Here is a 25921-nt window from a genome sequence, read left to right on the forward strand (position 1 = left end):
CGGCTCTGTATCATATAAATGTACACGAAAAATGTGCAATACGAATTTTTATGAAAAATACAGGCTGCGGCCAATATTGTTTTCAATAACTACTTTTGATATTTACCGCATTCGACAACGTGTGTGCATTGCACGTACTGTTTTTTGATAAAATTCATCGAATCCGTAATACATATATACAAACGGTGGCATGTACACGTTTTAATAATATTGCATAAACGGTTGTTCGTAGTGCACGTAGAGCTCTGATGATACTACGCGACATCAGTGTGCTCACTGCGTAATCGTTTGCGCGTGCAAATAATATAATCGTGCCAATCCGATAAATATTAATAATAATAATAATAAGACGGCGACGTGTGTTATTGAAAAGACGGCCTCCGCCGGCCGGGGCCACGCGTTCTATTTTTGGGCGCGCAAAGACGTCGTCGTCGTCGTCGACAGATGTTCCGTTTCCGCGTCGTCGTCGTCGTCGTCGGTACAACACACACGCGAGAGGCGGCGCAACAACAATAATAATAGACGCCGCCGAACGGCACGGCGGGACCGGACGGGACGGGACGCGGTGTGCCGAGTGCCGAGTTCGGTGATAATACGCTCGCGAGTTGATATTCAGTTCCGCCGCCGCCGCCGCCGCAGCTTGCCGTTGTCGCGTTCTTCTTGACGTCGTATAATCACTGTGCGTTCGAGATCCGGTCCGTCGGACGGGTTGGCAGGAGGGGTAACGGGGTCGTCGCGTCCGTCTGCTCTGTCGTCATCGCTCTCTCGTTCGTCGTCGTCGTCGTTGTCGTCGTTACTCGTTTTACTCGTTATCATGCGCCGCCGCTGCTGTTCGATCGTCGTCGCTGCCACCACTGCCACCGAGACCGCCGCTCGGACGACGACGACGGATTCCTGATCGATTCGTCATCGCCGCAGCCGTTGGCTTTTTGGCCCGCGAAAGAGAACGAAAAAAATCGTTTGCCGTTATATTATTATTATTATTTTCACCGTCCGTCCCCGCGAGCGCGCCCGCACAAACGCGCACGCAGTGCCTGCCAACGCGTCGCCGCCGCCGCAGCAGCAGCAGCCGCCGCCCGAACGCTCTCAGCACACCCTGCCCCATTGGGTAGTAGCAGTCCGGTGGACTACACGGTGGGTACCTTACCCGGTTGTGGGGTGCACACGGCGGGGTTGTGGGTTGTGGGTTAGGTCCTGCGCGGGTTGTAGCTCAAACACTGATCGCGCCCGTGCGCGTTTTACGCTTTCAGATGGCGACGCTATCGCTGAGGATATCCATCGTCGAACGAGATGTCACCAAAACGATGCAATTCGATCCGACCATATCGGTGTACAACGCTTGCCGACTGATCAGAGAAAAGATATCCGAGGCCAATCTAGATCAACGTGAGTTCCGTCTCCAAGTGGACTTTGCAATAAATATAGGCGCCTACCTATTAGATAATATTATTATCATAAGCACAGACGAGTTGGACGACTCGACGTCCCCTCGTTTTACTCGTTTGCGTGTGTCTCACGCCAAACGCTCATGTCCCTTAAACCTTCAGGGTCTTTGAACTGTCCTGATGTTTCGATCTCGAATTCGTGAACTCTAGATCCCAAAGATATCTACGACTCAAGACCCTATAGCTATGTGTATATTTTGGCTTGCTGTAAACAAAAAAAGTTAGAGATCCCTGCTCTGGAGAATAGCTAAGGCTAAACATTAAATATTTTGTTGAATATTTTAATTAACTTCTTGTTTTTTTCTTTAATCTGGACCTTTGAGATTATAGCCAGCTTTATTTATAATAGCTATGCTCATGTAGGTAATTAAACATCATTTTATATTTTACTGAATAGAAATAGCAGTTGATTACCTTATCAAGGTTATAATTTACATGCTTAAAAACGATTTTTATGAAAATTATGTAGGCAAAATAGAAATAAATAAAAATTAAGCAAAAAAGATACATAGAAGTTTTATGTTTAACAACTTTAACTGAACAATTCTAAAAACAGTTATAAACACAATTGAACAACTAAACAACAAATTAAGTACAATATTTGTAATTTTTATTGTTTTAATGAGTTTTTTGATGATTACTTTTTTATTCATGTCTCAGCAAATTTCAGTCCATGCAATTTCTTTCCTTACCTAATTATAAAATGCAGCTTATAAGTACGCATTTAAGCTAATATCATTATTAGGAGGTAATAAATAACAATTTGTTTACAATCAAATTCATTGATTTGGACTCCGCCCATACATCTTGTGGTAGGTACCTAATACTAATGTCATGATGAAATTATATTAATACATTTTTTTTATTAAGTTTGGATTATACAACTATCCCATAACACATATTCCAATTACACATGGTTAATGAAATATATATACATGGCGTATCATGTATACATTTAATGTATCAAATAAGATATTGGCTTACTCAGCATTATAAAACAAATGTTTATTATGTAATGTTTCTTTAATTTAATATGATGTGCTAATTCAAAATTTTAAAAGCATTATTGTGAGATGTAATTGTTTTATTTATTGTTTTTTTTTTACTGTTTCAGCAAAAGATTATGGATTATTTTTAGCTGACGAAGACATAAAGAAAGGAGTTTGGTTAGAACCTGGACGTAATTTAGAATATTATATACTGAGAAATGGGGTGAGTCAGTGTTTTTTTTATTAATAGTTTTGTTAAATATACTGTTTTTATCAGTTATTATGTATTTTATAAAAATGAAAATACTTTTTGAATTAAAAAAAAAACGAATTTCCTATTTTAGAAAACTTATAATAATTAAAAGTAGGTACATAACTTATACAGTTATTATACTTTTGTGTACTCTATTGTAGTATACATATATTTCTTCTTTTATAAGTATAACTTAATTTTTATTCTTTGGATATTAATGAAGTTATAACATCAGTGTTTAGATGAGTGTATTAATAAGTTAAACTGCTCATTAGCAGTGCCGCGTAACTGGGTGTGTAGAGTATGCATTGCATATTTTCCTAGGTCTTTAAACTATGATTATATTAAGGGCACCCAAGCTCTTGAAAAGAGTAGTTAAAATATTTCCCTTTTCCTTAAAAGATGTTTTAAATTTTGTAATTTTTAAAGACTCTTTTAATGATTCATGGTTTTTCTTGTCAAAAAATAATAAATCATTTCTGTTTAAAATCCATACATTATGTTTAGCTAATTGTGTAATAAATGTAGACAGTGCTCGAAATGGAAAATTGTATGAACCGAAACGCTCATATAATTAAGATGTGGATATCCCTGTAACGCTGTACTATAGTACATTTCAAGTACATTTTATTTATTTTTTGACATTGTTTGCTTTTACAATCAAAATTATTAGATATAGAGATACAGATAGTCGATAGACAGAGTTCTCACAATATATTATTGATAGTGACTGTGGTATTGTATTGGTCTTAATTGTTACATAGGTACTTGTATTTTCTATTAAAAGAATTATTCATAATTTTAATCTCTTTGGTTGTGATACTGTCGAAAACATCTTACTGAGTGGTAATTTTCTTTTTATTATTTCTCTGAATTGTAACCCTTAAATTCTAGTTTAACCAACCAGAACTGAAGCAAAAGCTTATATTACAAAGCAAAACACTGTCTAATGTATTCCGGTCTATTTCAAACACTGCATTTGTATTCATAAGAGTGAAGATTATAAGATTTATGAGATTTTAGTTGTCATGGTTATAACATTTAAATTGTTAATAGTGTGATTCAGAAATTTAAAAACAATGGGAAGTGTGTGTATTTGATGTTTATAGTTGTATAGATTATGCAAATCAACTTCTAATTATTTACAAGCAAGCTGTTTGATGTAGTGCAAGGGTGCCCAAACCCAGGCCCGTCAACGCTTTTGGATTTGCCCGCCAACATCTATACTCTATAGTCTATGGCATTTTAAATTATTATTAATAAAGTCTTGTTCATAACATGGCCCGCCAGCTAAATGTAATTGCAATTATAGCCCACTTCCAAAAAAAATTGGGCACCCTTGATGTAGTGGTAGTCATTAATTGAAAATAATATTTTAAAGAAACTATATTTGATTCTTTATTATAGATACCTACCATATTACTTATTTATTATAGGATCATATTACTGAAGCTCAAAAATATATTAATTGTAGGCATTGTAATATATTTATTAGAGTTTTAGTATATTAACACCATATAAAATGACCAGTGACTAACATTTTAGAAGAATAAATTATTTAATTGTCTTATGATCTTATTAATAAGTATAAAAGCAATTTAAGTTCAGATTTTAACCACCAATTTTTTCATAAGATTTTGTTATTGTTAAATTAACAATGACTTTTTTTTAAACTAATGACTCAGAATTTTCAAGATTTAGTTAAATACAAAATATTACTAAGTATACATTTTATAGATATATTTGTTTTCATTTTTCCTGTGACAGTTCCACAAAATTTAAGCTTATTAAAAACGATATAAGTAACATAACTTCATAACATTGACTTACAACTAATGCTATCTTTAATATTTAAATGCATCAAGAATCTTTATTGATAGTACTATAGAAAACAATAAAAAAAAAAAAAATACTTAAAAAAATGGCCAAAGTAAAATAAGACTGTAAGCATTATTTATTATCTTTTTTTTGTTGAATTGTTTACCTAATGTAATTTTTTGAAAAATTATCATGAGTAATTTTGATTATCAATAATACAATGTATCCACCTTAATTTGTAATTGATTGATTTATGAAAATTAATATAATTATATCTTGATTTTTATGTGTATTTTCATTCTCAAAAGATAGGCTAATCAATTTTATATCAAAATATTAAAAGAGGATCATTAAAAATAAATATATCTATCTAATATTGAATTTAATTATTCACAAACACCTTGTTGTTTTATGTATGAAAAGATTCAGTTTTAAAGTTATATAAAAAAATCATACACATCAATTATAGAATTTATCATTCATATGTATAGTACCTATTAGAATATATTTATTTATTATTTTTAATTGTTTTTTTTATAATACATCAAAAATATATTTATATAAATTACAATATGCCTCCGTTAATTGGTTATAATAGAAATGTATAATCAAATAATTATCATTTATCAAACAAATATGAAATAAGTCAATTAAGTACCTACCTTTATTTTTTTGTAATTATTTTATTTGAACTATTTTTTATTTTTTTGTTTATTAAGGAAAATTATTTTGAGAATGAAATAAATGGATTTTGCTAACCTGAATATAATTATGTACATATTATTACATTTGTTAAATGAATAATAATACTAAAAAATTTAAATCATTTTATTTTTGTTTCCCATTTTATTATTTATACACACAAAAACTGTTTAAGATAATTGGAAATGGTAAATTGCTTACTCTGTATATCATATGTACAATATAAATAATATGATTGGTATTATTATAAAATAATTTTTAATTTTATATTTATCAGTTTGATAATGCATTGTTATATGTATAACAATCACGTATGGATCAATATAGTTTTATTTAAAAATTATTCAACTGTTTGTATGTATAATAGGTAAAATAAACTCCTAAATGTAATTAATTTTGTCTTATTTATGGTTTAGGACTTGTTGGAATATCGGAAAAAGATGAGAACATTAAAAGTGCACATGCTTGATGGAACATTAAAAACCCTTCTTGTTGATGATAGTCAACCAGTAGCAAATCTAATGGTTGTCATTTGCACAAAAATTGGTATGAGTTAAACAATTTTTATGTGTGATAAGTTTTTGAATTAAACATAATACTATAATATAATTTATATATATTTAGGAATCACTAACCATGATGAATATAGTCTTGTGAGAGAAACTCCAGAAGAAGAAGTTGAGAATAAAGCAAATTTTGGAACATTGACATTAAAAAGACGAAAAGAAGATCGTGAACGTGAAAAAGATGCTAAAATGGAACAATTGAGAAAAAAATTAAAAACAGATGATGAAGGTTATATTAATATTTACTTAATTAAATTGTCATTGATTATATATAGTATAGATATACTATGCAATAGAAAAATATGAAATGCAAGTTGTGATTAAAAATATTTTTCATAGATGGCGATTAGATCAAGATTACAGTAATAAATTGTTATAAATTTAAACACATTACACAGATATATTTATATCTATATTATAATTATACGAATATACTGGCTGATAAAATAATATAGTCCAATGTTTGGTTTACATCCGTGGTTACGAATCTAGCGTTAACGGTTTACGTATCTAATATGCTAATACCACTTAACTATTGTATCCATTAGGAGCTTTTCATATTTTTCTATTGTATGGTGTATCTATAGGTACTATATATAATCAATGATATTATCATAATGTTTAATAAAATAATAGTTATTGCAACTATATAACTAAATTATTCATGATCATACTTCTTTTTTATGCAGTTTAATTTATTAAACATTATTAATTACATTGCCACTATCAATTTATTCTAATACTCCCTATTATACTCATAGTGTAGATCAGTGTTTCCCAACTTCTTTTACTCGCGGAACCTTTGCAGGAGCTTGAACGTTTTGTGGAACCCCCATGGCCCCATATAATTGTTGGAGCTATTCTATCTTAGAATCATAATTCAAATTAAAAATATTATTAATTTATATTTTCCCAAATTTCTCATAGAACCGCGGAACTCATAGGTTCCGCGGAACACTGGTTAGGAAACACTGGTGTAGATCACTATGCCAATTTGATCTTAGTGTTTTTTACATGATATTATTTACATATCCAAAGTTTATTACCTAGGTATATTTAAATAATTAACAATTTCCCTTAAGTTAGTAATGTTTTTTTAAATTTAAGTATTACAATTTAACATTTATTATGTTTTATTAAACAGTATAAAAAAAAATGTTATAACATTTTAACAACAAAATCAATTTTCTCATCTAGATTATTTATTAAATTTTAGTCTAAAATGTACTTGCTGTATCTATGTAATGCATTGTAAATGCTAATTTTTTTTTTTAAATCATCAAGTTTTAAAATAAACATTAATTTTTGTTCAAATTCAGAACTGTTCATTGTTTATTTTAAAAATACTTGTTAGTATGTAATAAAATATATTTTTAGTTCACTCATAGAATTATTTTTATAGAGTGGTTTAAATATTACAAAGTTGGTATTTATGTAAATATTATGTACCTACCAGAATAGTTTCAACAATTTAACTAAATATTATTATTATTATTTCAGTCAACTGGGTTGATCCATCTAAAACTTTAAGAGAACAAGGCATTGACGAGGGCGAACCTGTATTATTAAGAAGGAAATTTTTCTTCTCTGATGGTAACATTGATTCCCATGATCCAGTACAATTAAATTTATTATATGTTCAGGTAATTGACTTAATTATATATTATTTTAGTTACATAGGACTTATAGTAACTAATACATATTAACACATTAATTTATCTTGTTTTATTTCCAAATTTGTAGGCAAGAGACGCAATTTTAGATGGAACACACCCAGTAACAGAAGAACTTGCTCTACAACTTGCTGGTATTCAAACACATATTCAATTTGGAAATTACTGTGAAACAAAACATCGTCCCCCATTTTTAGAGTAACATTTATTATTTATATTAATTTATAAAATGAAAATAAACATGTATATTTTTTTAGTCTGAAGGAATTTTTGCCTCAATCTTACACAAAAATAAAAGGTATAGAAAAAAAAATATTTTCTGAGCACAAAAATCATGTAGGCTTATCTGAATTGGATGCAAAAGTTCTTTATACCAAAACTGCAAGATCATTACCTACATATGGAGTAACATTTTTCTTAGTTAAAGTATGTTATAAATGTCTTTATTTCAATGTTGTTACTATAATATTATTTATATTTTCTTGAATATTAAATTTTATTATTAGGAAAAAATGAAAGGAAAAAATAAATTAGTTCCTCGTCTTTTGGGAGTGACAAAAGATTCAGTTTTACGTTTGGATGAAAGAACCAAAGAGATATTAAAAACTTGGCCTCTAACAACAGTAAGGAGATGGGGAGCCTCTCCAAATACATTCACATTAGACTTTGGAGATTATTCAGATCAATATTATTCTGTACAAACTACAGAAGCAGAACAAATACTTCAATTAATATCTGGTTATATTGATATTATTCTGAAAAAAGTGAATGAATATAATTATGATTATTGTATAGTAAAAACATTATTTATTCATCCAATTTTTTTTTTTACAGAAAAAGTCTAAAGATCATTTTGGTATTGAGGGAGATGAAGGTTCAACTATGGTAGAAGATAGTATTTCACCACTTAAGTAAGTCTTTATATGATTCATTTATTATTAGAATAATTATTACCTAATATACTAAAAAAGGTTTTGTAATTTATACTGTATTAAATTATACTCAGTTCATTCTTTATTCTTTAAATTAAATATTGTAAAAACCAAACCATTATTGTTCTAGGGCTACAATTTTACAACATGAAAGTAGTCAATTTGGAAAAGTTAACACTGAATCAGTTGCAAAGCCTGCAGTAATGAGAGCAGGAGCTGAAGGTGAGTTAATTTTTAACATATATTTCAGAAATAAAATTAATATTACTACATTTGCACCAGGAATAATGTTAATAATCACTTTTAAAATATTATTTAGAAGCTTATAAATAGTTTATATAAGCTTTTATTATGCTTTTTATGAAAATTATACTAGTTTCATAAATTAGCAAACAATATAAATGTAATATAACAAAGATTTGTGAAATATAATATTTACATCTATAGTTTTTAACTAACACTTAATATTTGAATTTTAATCATTAATAAAATGTCTGATATTTTAAAAGTTAATATTTTACACTAAACATATCGCTTTAAATCAATTCTGCTTTATTCTTGATCATATTCAGTAGATAGAATTTAATTTTTATTCAACCAAATTTGATTAAACTGACAAGTTATATTCTTATAATTAGTTCTGAATGTACAGAAGATTATATATAATTTAAAAATTGATTGTTTAAAATAATTGGCATTTATGAAGAAAAAAATTGAGTGTTATAAACATATATTTACAAAAAACATAAAAGTCATAATTCATAATAAATAATTTTTGATGGTTAATATAATTGTAAATTATATAACAAAATAATCTAAGTGAAAGTATTTTCCCTCTTGTATTTAATCTATTATTATCATTTATTGATGATAAATTAACCATGTTATCAATATTTGATAGGTTAAAACCAATTTTAGTCTGTAAACTCGGAGTGTGCCTAATATCATGTTAGGCATTTAAATAACTCTGTGATTGGGCAATAATTAAATTAAATTATTTTGTAAGGCTACTTGTAAAATTTTGATTTAAATTTCAAGTACCATAAACTTTATTTAGCTGGGAAAATAATTTGAATTTATTAATTTTATATAATATGAAGTATAGAATATCTTATTTAATTACAATATACAATTTGTTAATCTATAATTTCATTATTAAAGTCTTGACAGTTTTATTTAAAAATATTCACTTTACTCAATAAATATTACTATCTATATGTGTTTAAAATTAAATTGATTTTAATTCATTTTTGAGATAATTCATCATAGGAGATTTTATGAGGCTGAAATTATACATTCCTCTTAATATCATATCTTTGGTTAGTATTAGAATTTAATAGTCTTTTTATTGACACGGGTGTTGCATCTTATTAGTATTTATATACCTTATGATTATGAGCTGTCATAACCACATTTATTTGAATATGTGAATATTTTCCGTAACATTGGATTAATAATGAATATTTTTTTATGATGGTGTAGAAGAAAAAATTTAGCATTAAGCAGATTATGTTATGTACATTTATAAATATATTAAATATTACTATGTTATAAATAGAAATTGATTGTAGCCAATGTAAATGAATCATAGTACACAAACATTATAACTACAATTTTCAACATTTTCAGTTTGTGCGATAGAAATTAATTAAATATAAGTAACCATTATTAATGTTACTGGCAACTTATGATAAAAAAATGTTCAATAACTATTTTAACCATAACATACTTATAGTACATTAAAATAATTATATAGTGAAATTTCCATATTATAACAGTCACATGGGGAACAAATCAATTTTTAATATAGAGGGATTTGTTAAATAGAATTACATATTTTTTTTTTCATTCTTATATATTTTATATTCTATATTCTAAAAAAAAAATAAACATCAAATGCATATAATATTTTAAATCTTATTATGTTATCAAATATTTATCATATTTTTCTATTTAATTTATTATTGAGAAATAATTAGCAAGTTTATTTTTGTTTATTATTTTATAACTTTTTTCGTAAAATGTTTTGATTTCGTTTATAAAAACGGGTATGTTATTTAATAGTTAATTTTATATATAGTAAAAACAGATTTGTTATAAAGAGATAGATTTATGCATGATTAACAATGAAGGTCATGGTTCTCAAAAATAATTCGTTAAACAAAACATGTCGTTAAATAGAAGTTTTACTGTACTTCCAATTTAATTATAATTTTAAATACCTTAAAATCTATTACACCCAACTTAATAGCTAATGTACTGTGTAATACTAATATAGTAATATATATATATATATATATATATTTAAATTTGTTATTGAATTTGAGTAATGCATTGAACTATAATCACAGTAGATATTTATTTATGTACACAATATTTTATTTACCATAGAGTTTACTATGATTAGCTTTATAGAATGATCAGTGACAAATTCATATACATTTTTAAAATTTAAAAGTTAATATTTATTTTTGACAAAATGTTTCTTCTATTTATTGCTAAAATTTATCGCATCAGTAAAATGCATTATGTTTTAAACTTAAACTGAATTATCATATATCTTCTTATTATATTTATACTAATATATAAGTAAAAAAAATATTATTATTTGTTTGAATTATTTAATTTTCATTAAAATTAAATTTTTTTTCTTAAAAATTTATTAGAATTTTAGAATATTAGAATTCATTTTTAATATGTTTCTGTTTAATTATTATTGAAGTATTATCTATATAGACACATGCGCAATTGTGCAATTAGTTTATTTGCACGATTATTAAATGGTGTAACTCTAAAAAGCCACAAATAAAAAAAAATCATACAACATAAGGAAAATGAGAATATTTGAAGTAAACTTGCTGTATTTAATGTATTTGAATATAAAAATGATAAAAAAATAATAGGTACATTGTTCAAAAGTTTGGTGTTATATGGGAGTATGTATATCATTCTTTTTGCTCACTAAACATTAAATACAATTTAGAAAAAAACATGTTTTATTCAGGAATATAAGGAATATAGAATTCATGGCATCGTGTTAAAAATATACACCGTGATGCAGACAATCTGGAGCTTTAAAGGTAATATTGATTGACTATCAATCAATGAATGTATATTTTACCATTTCCTCATTGTTATTCATTTGCCCTCTTCAGTTGTACATTGTTATGTGATCATTATATTCTTGTAGGTTTCTTCAAAACTATTTTTCTAAAAGTTGTTGATAGTTTATCATCCATTGCATATCTATATATATACCTGTAGTTTAGTGTGAATACTGTATTTTGTATTTGTAATAATATTCACATATACGTAAAACTAGTTTAACAAAACAGTATGTTTCGAGAATGTGAGATCTATTGAACTAATGAATATTTCTATGGTAAAATTTTTTATTATATGTAAGCAATTTTAAAACGCAATATGTTATATTGTTTTAATACAATCAAACATAAACAATTCAAAAATAACTATTTACATAAAAATATAAATTACATAGATTAAAGATTGAGGAAACATACTGTATACTCGAGTTGAAGTTCTTAGTAAATTCTAAGTTCATTTTTCAACATAAATATTTTATTAGTAATGCTTGAAATATAATCAATCGCATGGTTTTTTTTTTTAAATATTTTAAACCAATTTAGTGCATGTTTTATACTCAATAATTTAGTAACCAATTTTAAATTTTTATTTTTGTTGTGATTATGTGATTGTTATAGTTTAACCTTTATAATTTATTTATTGTATTTATGTTAAGCTTTTTAGGAATAAAAAATTCTCTATAAAAATGCTTTTAAACAATTAAGTATTACATTGTATAACTTCAATTGAGTGGCCTCTCTCAATTTTAATGAACACTTTAAAAGCAACTTTATACGCGTTAGGTTATTAGTCTTACAGTCATGTTAGTTATAAAATATGGTCATTCTTTAGTATAGGTATAGCAAATGTACAGAGAACTAAAATATTAAAAAAAAACTATTCTGCGACTATGAAAAAAATATTTTACTTTTCACTTAAATTTACAAATATTATTCAATAGTAAGTCACAATTCTTTTTCCAATCTTCAATAAAAAAAAATTAAAAAAAAATTGAATTCCCATAGAATTGAAGGGAACCACCAAAGAATAAACAAACATTTTTTTTTATTTAATTAAATATTTTAGTTCGACATTTTTAAACCACGTTTATGATGAACTTAAAAATGAGTAGTTTTTGACATAAAATATAATATTCGTGAGGCCCCTTAACATAATTTGATACATGCATTTTTGTTATGCGTTTTAAATTGTTCAGTATTATATTATTTATGTATACAATCAAATTATTGATTTTTATTTGTTAATAGCTCCGTTTATAAATGCAAATTTAATATCTTTGAAGAGTTAATATACTTTATGTATAATAATTAAATTCATTTTTTTTTTTATGTCAGGTTCACTATTTTACTATTGTTGACTATAAATATTTTACTTATTAAGAAGAGTAGTAAATTGTGTTATTATTAGCTTACTATTATGTGTTGTATTCTCATTATAAATTTGTAATATTTTGGTTATGCAATTCATTTTTATTATTATTCTAAATAATTTATTTTTTGTATAGGTGCTCGTCCCTATGGACTGGGACACGTCGGAAATGCTCAGTATACTACAGTTAGTGGACGAATAAATGTATCCCATACACCATCAGTGGTATGTTTAATTTGTATTATTACTTAATGTAAGACTGACGTTTTACAAATTATAATCAATGTGTGTATGTGCAGGGACCACAAAATAAACAAATTAAGGTATTAAGTGCTCCACAAAAAGCATTGTGTATGACAATATCAAATAGTCAAGAAATAATAACTACTATTGAGAAAGAGTTGATATCAAAAGCTGTTATTCCTGAGTTTGGTAACGATGCAGTAAGTAATAATCTCCTGTTAAGTTGTTTGACAATATGAAAAATTAATTATTTATGTTCATAGGCTTCAACTAAATTGAAAGAGACTACAATAGACTCAAATAAACAAAATATTAGTTCCCAGATTGCAGCTATGAATGCTGCTACTGCTCAAGTAGTCACCTTGACTTCAGGTAATTTACTCATATTATATATTATTTCTTTAGTTCATTTAATTAAAATAACTTGTTTTTTTTTCTAAAAATTTTAGGAGATATTGACTATTCTAGCGTCGAACAAGCTATTACATCTATTACTACAAATTTACCAGAAATGAGTCAGGGTGTACGTGTTTTGGCTGCTTTAACCCCTTCTGGTGATCATTTATTAGATGCTGCCCGTAAATTGTGCTCTGCTTTTACTGACCTTTTGAAAGCTGTCCAACCTGATTCAAATACTGTATGTAAAGGTTTATACCAAGCAGTGTATTAGCTCTGTGAATTTTATTTTTAATATCTGTATGAATGTTTTAGGGACGTCAAAATCTACTGAATGCTGCTAGTAAAGTTGGTGAGGCTTCTCAACAAGTATTGACACAGATTGGTGATGATGGGGCTGACGAATCTCGTGATATTTTATTGAGCTTGGCTAAGGCGGTAGCTAATACAACAGCTGCTCTTGTTGTTAAAGCTAAAAATGTTGCAGCAACTGTTGAACCACAACATCAGTCGAATGTTATTAGTGCCGCAACTACATGTGCACTTACAACTTCACAGCTAGTAGCTTGTACAAAAGTATATACCTTGATAACATTTAAATCATTCAAGTTATTTTCATTATTTATATTTATTATAATTTGGTTGGTTATTTAGGTAGTTGCTGGTACTGTAGAAAATCCAAGTTGCAAAGAACAGTTAATGGCAGCCGCTAGAGAAGTGGTTAATGCAGTAGAAGATCTAGTTTCGGTGTGTAATTTAACTCAGCACGAAAATAATAAACATTTATTACAAGAACTTTCGGATGCAGCATATCAAGTTACTACTACATTAAATCAATTACTCAATAGACTTACAAGCGCATCCAGGTAACTACATATTGTCTTAGACATTAACCATGCATTTAACTCAGAAATTACAAGGCTAAATATTTGATTATCATTTATACAGAGCTGTTGGAGAAAGTTTGAGCAATTTGGTAGATGTGTGCACATCTCCTGTTTCAAAAGAAAAGAGATTCAACACTGAGAAAACTTTTCAAGTTCAAGAGTATTCAAATTCATCCAACGACACTGGCTTTATTGATCAGACTAATTCATCGATGAATACTAGTAATTTAGATACAATATATTTTATTCCTTATCAAAATATTTTTTTATAGTTTATTTGATACAAGTGGTTATAATATTGTAATAATTAAAATATGTTTATATTTTTAAATTATTACAGGTGAAAATTTATTAGATATTTCAACTTTGACAAAACGGTATGAGTATAACCATGATACACAGATAAATAACCAAAATTATGGATATCACAAGTCAACACATGATTACCAGCTTCAAAACACTATGACAGAAATTGAAAAGCAACAAGTATTTTATTTATTGTTAATATTATTAATATTAATTATTTATGTTTTGATCAATATTTTACTAAATAATCTGTACAAATAGATATTGCACAAATTATCATCTACTGGAACACGCGGTACCCAAGCTTGTGTAAATGCAGCTAGTACAGTATCTGGTATTATTGGTGATCTAGATACAACAATACTCTTTGCTACAGCTGGAACTCTTCACGCTGAAAATGAAAATGAAACATTTTCTGACCACCGAGAGAATATTTTAAAAACTGCTAAGGCATTAGTAGAAGATACTAAAACTTTGGTTACTGGTTAGTATTAATTTATTAAAAATTAAGTATTAATTAATCTATTTTACTTGAGTAACATTAAATTTTTGATTATAAGTATATTTCTTATCTTATCATGATTCGCGTTGTGTGTTTAAAGAATGAATTGTTTTAATTGTCTTTGAAACATCAATAATTCAAAATTATAATCAGGAATAGCAATCCATGGCATGAGAAATTTGTCACCCTTGATCTATAATTATATAATAATTTTACAATTCTGTAATTGTATTTTGTAATAATTTTAATAGTTAGTAAAATTATTATATTTTTATCAATCAATCAACTTAATAATTATACATCATTTTATCAAATTAAAATTGCAAATATTTTAGGTGCGGCTTCCTCACAGGAACAGCTAGCAGTTGCCGCTCAAAATGCTGTTTCTACAATAATACAATTGGCTGATGTAGTTAAGTTTGGTGCAGCATCTTTGGGAGCTAACAATCCAGAAGCCCAAGTAGGTGTTTATGTTATACTATCATATATGGATGTGTTACCATCATTTACGATAATTGATAATATGTTAATTAATATTATATTCTATTAATTTTGGTTAGTTTTTCAAAATTATTTTGTAATGATAGAAATAATATTTAAAAGAATGTCAGTGCACTATTTGTTTTCTGGTTCTTACTTATGTACTACATAGTAAATTTTCTTTCAGTATAATTAACTTTGCTAACAAGCCTTTGTGTTATAGCGAATTAAACTAGTATTAAACTTAAAGTTAAGAATATTATCTATGTTTGTACATTAGATTTTTATGCAAGATATGAGTATTGTAAATATTACTAGTTAAAATGCTCAAATCTAGCTTAAAAAATAAAATATTGAAAAAAGTTAATGCGTTTATAATATTTTTACCTTTAATTTTTATAATAAGCCAATTCATTCTTATATTTTAGCTAACAGCAGAAAATTGTTTCTACTATACCTATACCTCAGTACCTGCAAGTCCACTATAATATATGTGGTATAGTGCCCTCTTATTAAATATCTAAACTTAGTTTAGTTATTAAAAATAACTTATTATTATCATTATTTAAATAGTCATTGTTCTGGATGGTAACTCACATACTATTATGTCATAGAAGTTACACACAAGTTTTGAAAATTTAATTCATATTGATAGTTACACTAACTTTTGATTAAAGCAGGAATTAAGTTCAAAATTATAATTTTATAAATTATTTTTAAATTTTAAAGATGACTTGTATGCTTATATTGAAGTATAATAAAATATTCTTATTTGTCATAATGCTTAATGTGTTAATAGGTTATGTTAATCAACGCTGTAAAAGATGTAGCCACCGCATTAGGAGATCTAATTCAAGCAACAAAAGCTGCTTCTGGGAAAAATATCAATGACCCATCAATGAATGAACTTAAAGAAAGTGCTAAAGTAAATTGACAAATTAAAATTAATATCAATTGAAAATACTAAACCTAATAAAATGCTTCATTTGCAAATTTTCAGGTAATGGTGACAAATGTAACTTCGCTTTTAAAAACTGTAAAGGCGGTGGAAGACGAACACACACGTGGAACAAGAGCTCTTGAATCAACTATTGAAGTTATTGGCCAAGAAATTCGGGTATAATCAATAATTTTTAAATAAAAAGGCAATAATATTAAAAAGTTTTAAAACAAATATCGGTCATAATTTTTGCAACTCATCAGAAAATTATATGGTCTATATTCTATATAATCTATTCCTAATAAGAACAGTCTTCGGCGGTCAACTTGTGCGCATGAGCATGACTTTACAACTCAGCAGGCGTACAGATAGGTTAGGACAAACAGATGTTGTCTGATCGCCGCTCAACGTAAACTAGTCGCTGCCAAAGCCTGTTCTTACTTGGAATAGGCTGAAGTTATTTTAGTATTTACTTTGTGCACAATCAAAGTTAAAGTTTAAACAAATATCACTTTTTATGAATCATAATATCACTATGATATAGATATTTTTAATAAATTGTGATGAAAGTTTATAGTTAAATTAAAAAAAAATTGATTTAGATACTTTGACTACACAAAAAAAAAAAAAAAAAATTACAAACTATATAAACTTTGAATTCATTGATTTTTCATTAAATATAAGTCCTTCAAAATTATATACTTTGTCTATTTACCAATACTATTGAATACAATCAAATTTTAGGCCTTAAACTCGACTGAAACATTCAAATCAACAGCTACTGTTGAAGAGTTGATACGTTGTACAAAACCAATAACAATGGCTACAGCAAAAGCTGTTTCGGCTGGTAACAGTGGTAAACAAGAAGATGTTATTGTTGCCGCAAACATGGGACGTAAAGCTATATCAGATTTATTGACTGTTTGCAGGGTAATACAATTATGGTTAAGATTTTAAGAAGCATTATTGTTATATATATATTTTTTATATCAGGGATGCAGTAACACTATTGAAAATGCTGATTTGAAAGAAAGAACATTACAAGCTGGGTATAATATCTCTCAAGAATACAGAAAGTTGTTACAGACTGTATTGTTTATAATATCTAAACCAAATTCAAGTTCTGATTCTAAGCACATGTTACAAACAATTTCTCGTATGATCGCACAATATGTTACTGAATTGATATCTGTAACCGAAACCATCAAAGGTAATAAACAGCATTATTTTAGTATTTAATATAATTTTATAAAATACGTGAAATTGTTTAGGTAATGATTGGGTCAGTCCTGAAGATCCTACTATAATTGCGGAGAACGAATTATTAGGTGCTGCTGAATCTATTGATGCTGCTGCAAAAAAACTTGCCAGTTTACGTCCCAGGAAATCAGTCAATGTGGTAAAATTACTGAGAATTTATTTATAAAAAGCATCATTAAATGCACACTGAAATGCTAAAATTGTTTAATAAATTATTCTATAACAATATATTCGTGGTTCATGTTTAGGAAGCGGCAGATGCATCATGGAATTTCGATGAAGTGATTTTGGAAGCAGCTAAATCCATTGCTGCTGCCACATCAGCATTAGTGAAAGCAGCATCAGCTGCTCAACGTGAATTAATTGATTCTGGAAAAGTAAGATACTTTTACAATATATCTAGGTAGAGTTAAGATAATAATAACATTAATGAATATATTTACTTATATATATATTTATATACATACAACAAACAATGAAAATGTGTACACTTAATTTAAACAGGTCAGTCGCAGACCTTTGACCAGTTCAGATGATGGTCAATGGTCAGAAGGTCTGATATCAGCTTCTCGTTTAGTGGCTGCTGCCACCCACAGTCTAGTGGAATCAGCAAATGCATTAGTGCAAGGGATATCTAGTGAAGAAAAGCTGATTTCATCAGCAAAACAGGTGGCTTCGTCGACTGCACAGTTGTTAGTGTCGTGCAAGGTTAAAGCTGATCCTGATAGTGCGTCCACAAAAAGATTATTGGTAAAAATACTGACATTATTTTTTTTAAACACTTTATTTTAAAACTTTTAGTGTTTTACGGAAAACAATGATGATCTAAAAATAAGATAAGTTGCATAATTTTAAGTAAACAATATTTTTAAGATAACTATATGGATCTTTCAAAATAGTGCATTAAAAAAATAATTATTAAAGTTCAAATAAATAATAAACTGTTGTTTTTTTGTAAAAAATGAAAAACATAAAACAATTTTGTACCTTTAATAGTAAAGTAAACACTCAATGTATTCAAAAACAGATTTATAATTTTCTCTAACATATCATAATATCATTAGTTATTTAGCTAATCTTTAGTTCCAAAATTGTACTAAAAGTAATAATAACCAACACAGCAGAATGAATCTTCTATTTATTTTGTAATTCTCAACATCCAATAATGGCAATGTCATGACCTTAAACCAATATAATTGTTTGAATTACTTTTGATTACATTTTAATGTTTATTAAAAGTTCATTAAATAATGTTTATATTAAATATTTTTAATAAAACATTTTCTTAAGAATAATAATTATACACATCTCAGCTGATGACGGGTGTTTGCATTCAACTTATTTATTATTTTTGATTAGGCGGCTGGAAACGCTGTGAAACGTGCGACGGATAACCTGGTTAAAGCAGCCCAACAGGCTATTCAAAACGATGAAGAACGAAGTCTGGTTCTTAGTAAACGTATGGTGGGAGGAATCGCGCAAGAAATCAATGCTAGGTATTTACTCAATAATGAATTTCATCATTCATTATTATTCGTACAATTGTACAAGACATTATTTATTTAATATGTGCATTTATTTGTATTTTAACAGATCAGAAGTATTGAGGATCGAACGTGAGTTAGAAGAGGCCCGTCAACGGTTGGTTGTTATTAGGCAAGCTAAGTACAAAGCTAAAGGCGATGACTCGAGTCCTACAGAACTGTTGGAAAATGATTCATCTTTCGAACATCATTTAAATGGCAGCAGGTAAATTTGGATAATAATCCATTACAAAAGTTTTAATTGTATTTTTTTTTTTTTTTTTTTATGTCAATGTTAGCTGTCGTATTTTGTTATTTTTTATTATTATTGTAGTCTTTAAATGTTGTAGTGTTATTGTTCGTAAATATTTAGACTGTACTGTGTGTGAAAAACGTGACTAATACTTAATTCAATCAAATATGGCATATTTGCGTTCATGATAGAAAAGCAGGGATACTTACGACACAGTAAATTACTTAGGAGTTAGGATGTGTAGTATATATTTTTACCACATTTTTCTTATATTCCAAATTGAATAAACATATTAAAACGATACAAGTCTCTGCAGCAAACCACTTGTGCGCGATGAGTATTTTATTGGTAAAACATCGGTGCTATATTTTATAGAACCTCTGCTGATAACTACATCAACAGTAGTTTGGACGAGAATGGAGACAACATTCAGGCAAATGCCTATAACGTGTACAAGCTCCTCAATAACTCGAATGATCAAACTAGTCTGAACACTTTTAACGAAACTTTCCACTCGGGCACGAATAAATTGTATACGTACAATTCAGCAGGTATAACGTATACTGATAAATATACTTCATTTGGTGGATAAGGGTGGTAATTTGGTGGACACTGCTGTCACTACCAAAACCTATTTATAAAGCTTTGAAAGCTCAAACGCTGGTTGCCGTTGCTTGCTTAATCCTATTGTGTCACTGCCACCGCTTACTAACGTCTAATGATCTTAAATTACAGCTTTTTCAGTTATTTTAAATAAAGAAACCTGAAAACGTGTAATTGTTTATAATAATATAATCCACAAAAAATATGCAATGCAGTTAAAAAAAATAAAATACTGAGGAATTAATATATATTTAAATTTAGGTACCTATTACATCTGCTTAGCGAACACTTACGGTGACATGAAGTAAATTTATTTGAAGTTACACCTTGAGCTAACCTTGATTTACTATTCTATTCTAGTGTAGAAATTATGAATACTTATCATCACAATGTCGATTTGTCGATTTTCATATTTCCATTGCTAGGTTTAGATTATTTGATAAGTCACTAATTTATCATCATATATAATTGCCTATATTTATTTATCTAAGATATGAATAGATAGCCCTTTAGTAAGTTTTTACGCCTCATACGCAGAGTTAATTCATAAATACTCTATAAACAATTGCATCACTGGTGCATACTTAAGAGGACAGTTATTGACAGCAGAAAACTTGATGAGGTTAAGTCACTGTTGTCGCAAAGTTTGAATATATTTAAAAATATGAATATTATGACTTTTGTAACTATATACTTAATATGGTGGTGTCAATTTCAAAAAAGTCCATTCTTCTAGAAATAGCCTCTGATTTTTAACCACCTTCTAAAAACTATTAGTGCATGCCTAATAATTTTAGTATTAACTTTTAATAATATATTTGTTTAATTTTTAATAAAACTTTTATTTTTCAGGCTTGAGCCCCAAAAATGTGTTTAACAAATCCTCCTCATTGACCACCAAGAACAGTACAGTAAAGTACAATTGCTCATCTACTATCAGCAACAACACAACAACAACAACCAAATCATACACAGTCAACGAATGAAAGCGTTAGAATTATTGTTGCTATCTTGCAGTCACATCTATCCGTACATGATCTTTTCCTTTCAAAATTGTCTGCTCTCCCCCACCTTACACACATGCACTTATTAATTTACACAAACACACTAAAAAATGAATTGTCCCAAGCCAATAATGCGAGTTTTATTATATTTATATAAAGGAGCACTAACAACCTTGTTTGTATTTGATTCAATTTATTATTATTTAAACAATTTTGTTTTGTAACCTAACGAGACATCAGAATATGCACAAAACGTCTAAACTCGTTTTATTTTATTAAAATGTATTCTGTGACATTATTCATAACAGTATCTCGTTTTTAACATGTTAGTTCCTAACACAAGTATATTATTATAAATTTTTGTATTTGAAATTTTTATTGACACATTAAGTATTTGTAGTAATGAACAAAAAAAAAAAATAATAATAATCATTATTTAATATATATAATATATATATACCTATGTGTGTATATCACGGTTAGAACAATTAAAAATTTTTTTTTTCTCACTAAAATTCTAGTCAATTAAATCATTCGATTAGTAATTGTTTTAGTTTTACTATCTTATCTCAACATAAACATATCGTTGTATTTCTGAAATTCTAATTAGTTGGTTTTTCAATATAAGTCTACGTAAAAAATGACTAACTATGCTTTTGAACCATTAGATAATCGTTAACTTGGAGAGAGGTGTTTGTGCTAACTTTTTATATAAATAAAATATATAATTAATACCCTATTTTTAATAGCCCAACAGCATTATCAAACTGTAAATATTATCCAATAAGTATTTACAACAAAAACATCGAATTTTAATGCTCTGTAGACATAATTATGTATTATGATAAATTTATAAAAGATAATATATATTTTCTTGTTAATGAAGGGTTGTCTCTACTATAATTAAAGTCTTAACAAAACCAACCACAATGCTTCATGAAATACATTAAGTTATTACAGTTATTTTTGTTATTAATTTAAATATTTTAAATAAATATATCGATAAAAGATTATTCTTTAATTTTATAACTTATTAAAAATAGTTAAAAATACCATATTTTTTTTCTATATGGAATTAGTGAGTTTAAGAGTAAACTATTTTAAACAAATGTGATATATTTAAGTAAATTATATACCTAATCTAAATTTCCTGTAACAATAATAACACATGATTAAAAGATTGTTCATAGTAACTATTAATGTTTATATACAGAAAACAAAGAAATCGCTTAATTATGGAGTTTTTTTTTAATATATTTTACATGCAAAACAGTAAAAATATGTGCCCTCGCACATCTTTTCACATCACATCACAATAATAGAAGTTACATTAAGATTGTTGAAAACTTTGTTGGTTATGTTAATGAATGTTAGTAGAGACACCTAATAAAATGTTTCTACTCAATCTGTTAAAACTATAAATTATTGTTCATTTTTTTTTTTTTATGTAAATTTAGTTTGATTGAAATATTTAATTATTTATTTCATACCAAATATGAATTATATTTATTTTTGTATTTTATTTTAACGAATTAAATATATTTTTACTATTAAAATTTAAAATGTTGACTGCTTTTTAAATCTGTAATTAATGCATGTCAAAACTTTGCTTAATCATTGACAATTTGGTCTTTTAATTTCATGTTAAGTAATAATGTTATAATCAAATTGTCTCATTAAACAATGATTTATCGTCATGCCATACATTTTGCCATTTAATTGTGCCGTAAAGTATATTTTTAGTTTTTGTTCTTTTTTTTTTTTGCATAAATAATTGTAAGGGCATAATATATGAACATTTTTTTTTGTACCTTAAGTGTTTATAATATGTTTATTTTTTCAATGACTAGCTAACTGTTTTATTGGTTAACATTAACTTTTATAGTACTCACCTTACTAATTAAAATTTTATATAAAGGAGTGTAATTATATTTATTTACTATTAATTATTACAATTATAATTTTTTCATTGTGAATATTAACATTGTTATTAGTTATTTATTATACATATACTTATACACGTCATAATATGTGTATAATATAATATATCATATAAAAATAAATGTATGTATTTTCATTTAACTCAAAACAAATGCTTAATGTTTACCGAAGAATGGATTCATTGTTATAATATTATATTCTCATCGATCCGAGAATGTAGGCATAAGAATAAGGATCATCAATTGTAATACTGTTTACGCTAGGCGAAACGCACATAATTTACATGCACAATAACGATAAACGTATATTGATTTCATTGTATCATTATTATATATTATTAATTATTAAAAAAACTATACTGACATACTGTATGAATATTGTTTTTCTGTTAAAAAAAAAAAAAATCGGCATATTGATCTGTATAACTTGTGATGTATTTGCCGCCACGCAGTTTATGTCTATACAAACTGTACATATTTTGTAACGACGGCGACATGGTTTTTTTATTCTGTCCGCCGGCGGCGGGGGCTCTTGCGTGATCGCGAACTCTGACAAATGGCATTTTTTATCGTTTCGATTATATTATATCAGTTAGGCATAATATGATGGGGGACGTCGTGTGTGAAATTATACAAATGAAAACAACAATTTTACACTCGTTGGTTGGTTGGCGGTGGGGGGGGGGGTGGGAGCATAAATAAAAATCGATGAAATAAACGCGGGACGAAAACAAATGCCGTGTCGGACCCGCGCGTCTACCGGTGCAACAGCTGTCGCAGCGCGTACACGGCGAGGGCTGCTGCGCCGGACACGGTCGCCGACGATGGTCCGGTGGCCGCGTTGCAGTTGTCCTCCTCGCAGAAGCACATGTGTCCCGTGCCCGTTCCCTCCATCATGCACACGTGGTCCACCATGAACAGGTTGATTTGCAGCTGCGACGTGCACGTCCTCTTGATGCTCTCGTACGCTGTGCGCGGCAGACACATGAAAAAACATATTATTACAACCACAATAATGTTATTGTAACGATTATGGAACGCGAAGGCGCGCACAAGACCGCGGGGGCGCATAGAGTATTTAGAAATGTCTTAAGCGGGGGGGGGGGGTCCACAAACAAAAAGTTCAAATTTGCGTACACGGGGCGTAGAGTTGTAAAATTTTTCATATAATAAAAATAAGTATAAAATAGGTGAATGGGGGAGGTACGGGCCCCATGTGCCCCTCCCTTAAATACGCCCCTGAGTGTTGTGTATATTGTCGACGGTTATTAGATGGCTATAGATTTGGAATTGACGCTGTTTGTAGTGGTGAGAGTCAGTGCTCGACTTTGGGGAGGGGGGGGCGTTCTGAGTAGTTTCTGAGTTTTTTTTGTTGGATACACTATAGCCGTACCTCTTCTTTATTTTTATAAAGGGAAATTATTATCATAAATAGGGCTGGGATTTGTATGTAAATACATATTTTTAGTAAAACATGATAAATTAAGTATTAACATATTTCGTCATTAATACATATTTTAACATTATTTGTAAAATGTTTGAATATTGACAATTTCGATAGTTAAGTAGTATTATATATTTATACTTCGATAATAGTACTCGTACAAATTGTAAGTGTATAATACATATAGGAAATAAGTATATGGACATTTTAGTTAAACATTAATAACTTGATTATGGTTTATCTTATTTATTTCTGTTCGATAACTATTATACATTAATGATCTTCGATTATACGTTATATTCAACAATTATTAGACAAAATATATTTACGAATTTTCAACTGTGTCAGTACTTGCATTCTTATATTCTGTGAAAATATCTTTATATTTTGTAATTTTTGAATTAAATTGATTAGAAATTAAAAACAATAATTTGTATATTATTCAAAAATAATTTAGAATTTAATTTTAATTTTACACGGCATTAACATAATTTTAATTTTTTCTTATTACATATTTTTTATTTTATACTACATATTATTTTGGCCATTTGAATTACACATATATGTACATATTTTTGGTTTTTTATTACATATAAATCCCAGCCCTAATCATAAATAATAAATAAGTAAAAAAAACCAAATTTGTCATTATTTTGTAAAATGTTTAGTCGATTTTGAAAAAATTACTTGCTATACCTACCTAAAAAATTATTATATTATTTTGTTTGTTACGATTCATTTATATATGTTTAAATTTTTCATCATGCTATTCTTATAGTGGTTAATCATGCTTCTATATTTACTGTAATATTTTCTCATTATCGTTTATAAGAAATAAGAATTGTACATAGAAACTAACAGAATAACCTTAAAATTAGTTACCTATCTATCTCCGTAGGAATTAAAATAAATGTTTTTTTTTTATTTATTCTTTGAATCTTTGTATTTTTGATTATCTATTTCCTCAAAATATGTCGTATTTAATGAATCAACAATTCAACTAATTAGTGCCAATGTTTTCTATTACTATTTTCAATATTAATAATTTGATTCAATTTTTTAGCAAAATCTAAATTTTACACTGTCCTGCGTGTTAGCATAATAATATTAATCGATTAGAACATATTTTACTCCAATAATTGCCGTGCAGAAAAAATTTAAAATTTGTGCAGCCGTGTTACTACAATATTTCTTATACTCACGTATACGTAAACAAACTATTAAATGAAAGCAGTTTTTTGTGTGTGTGTGCATATGTTGCTTTTTATTTCATATATTTTTTTATCGCG

General features: G+C 27.8%; 2 protein-coding genes across 9 annotated transcripts in view; one reads left to right on the plus strand and one right to left on the minus strand.

Annotated features, from left to right (window-relative positions):
* The first annotated feature begins 535 nt into the window (after positions 1-535).
* Positions 536-23560, plus strand: LOC132926913 (talin-1-like). 2 transcript variants are annotated; one of them, XM_060991331.1, is made up of 32 exons: positions 541-1134; positions 1251-1386; positions 2560-2657; positions 5624-5753; positions 5832-6002; positions 7274-7416; positions 7517-7644; positions 7704-7872; positions 7953-8210; positions 8281-8357; positions 8509-8600; positions 12988-13076; positions 13151-13294; positions 13358-13466; positions 13544-13731; positions 13806-14066; positions 14145-14356; positions 14439-14599; positions 14718-14863; positions 14945-15167; positions 15521-15645; positions 16465-16590; positions 16666-16782; positions 17350-17535; positions 17599-17815; positions 17877-18004; positions 18114-18242; positions 18370-18615; positions 19225-19361; positions 19459-19614; positions 20017-20192; positions 21097-23560. In XM_060991331.1, exons 2-32 carry the CDS (start codon positions 1251-1253, stop codon positions 21228-21230), a joined length of 4812 nt encoding a protein of 1603 aa, XP_060847314.1. In that variant the 5' UTR covers positions 541-1134; the 3' UTR covers positions 21231-23560. The 2 variants fall into 2 exon arrangements, with proteins under 2 accessions (XP_060847316.1, XP_060847314.1); XM_060991333.1 differs by lacking the exon at positions 20017-20192 and having other exon boundaries at positions 536-1134.
* The window catches only part of LOC132926914 (protein quiver), a 31533-nt gene continuing 29108 nt past the window's right edge, over positions 23497-25921 (minus strand). For all 7 annotated transcript variants that reach the window (XM_060991340.1, XM_060991336.1, XM_060991337.1 and 4 more), the window contains one exon: positions 23497-24156. In XM_060991340.1, the coding sequence (XP_060847323.1) occupies positions 23945-24156 (212 nt within the window). In that variant the 3' untranslated portion in view covers positions 23497-23944. The remainder of the gene's footprint in view (positions 24157-25921) is intronic.

Source organism: Rhopalosiphum padi, chromosome 3, assembly GCF_020882245.1.
Source record: "Rhopalosiphum padi isolate XX-2018 chromosome 3, ASM2088224v1, whole genome shotgun sequence".
NCBI lineage: Eukaryota > Metazoa > Arthropoda > Insecta > Hemiptera > Aphididae > Rhopalosiphum > Rhopalosiphum padi.

Coding starts and splice junctions, on each gene's coding strand:
- LOC132926913 (XM_060991331.1), top strand. CDS start 1,251: ATGGCGACGCTATCGCTGAGGATATCCATCGTCGAACGAGATGTCACC. Junction 5,754..5,831: donor TGTCATTTGCACAAAAATTG/GTATGAGTTAAA, acceptor ATATATATTTAG/GAATCACTAACCATGATGAA. Junction 20,193..21,096: donor GTATACGTACAATTCAGCAG/GTATAACGTATA, acceptor TTTATTTTTCAG/GCTTGAGCCCCAAAAATGTG.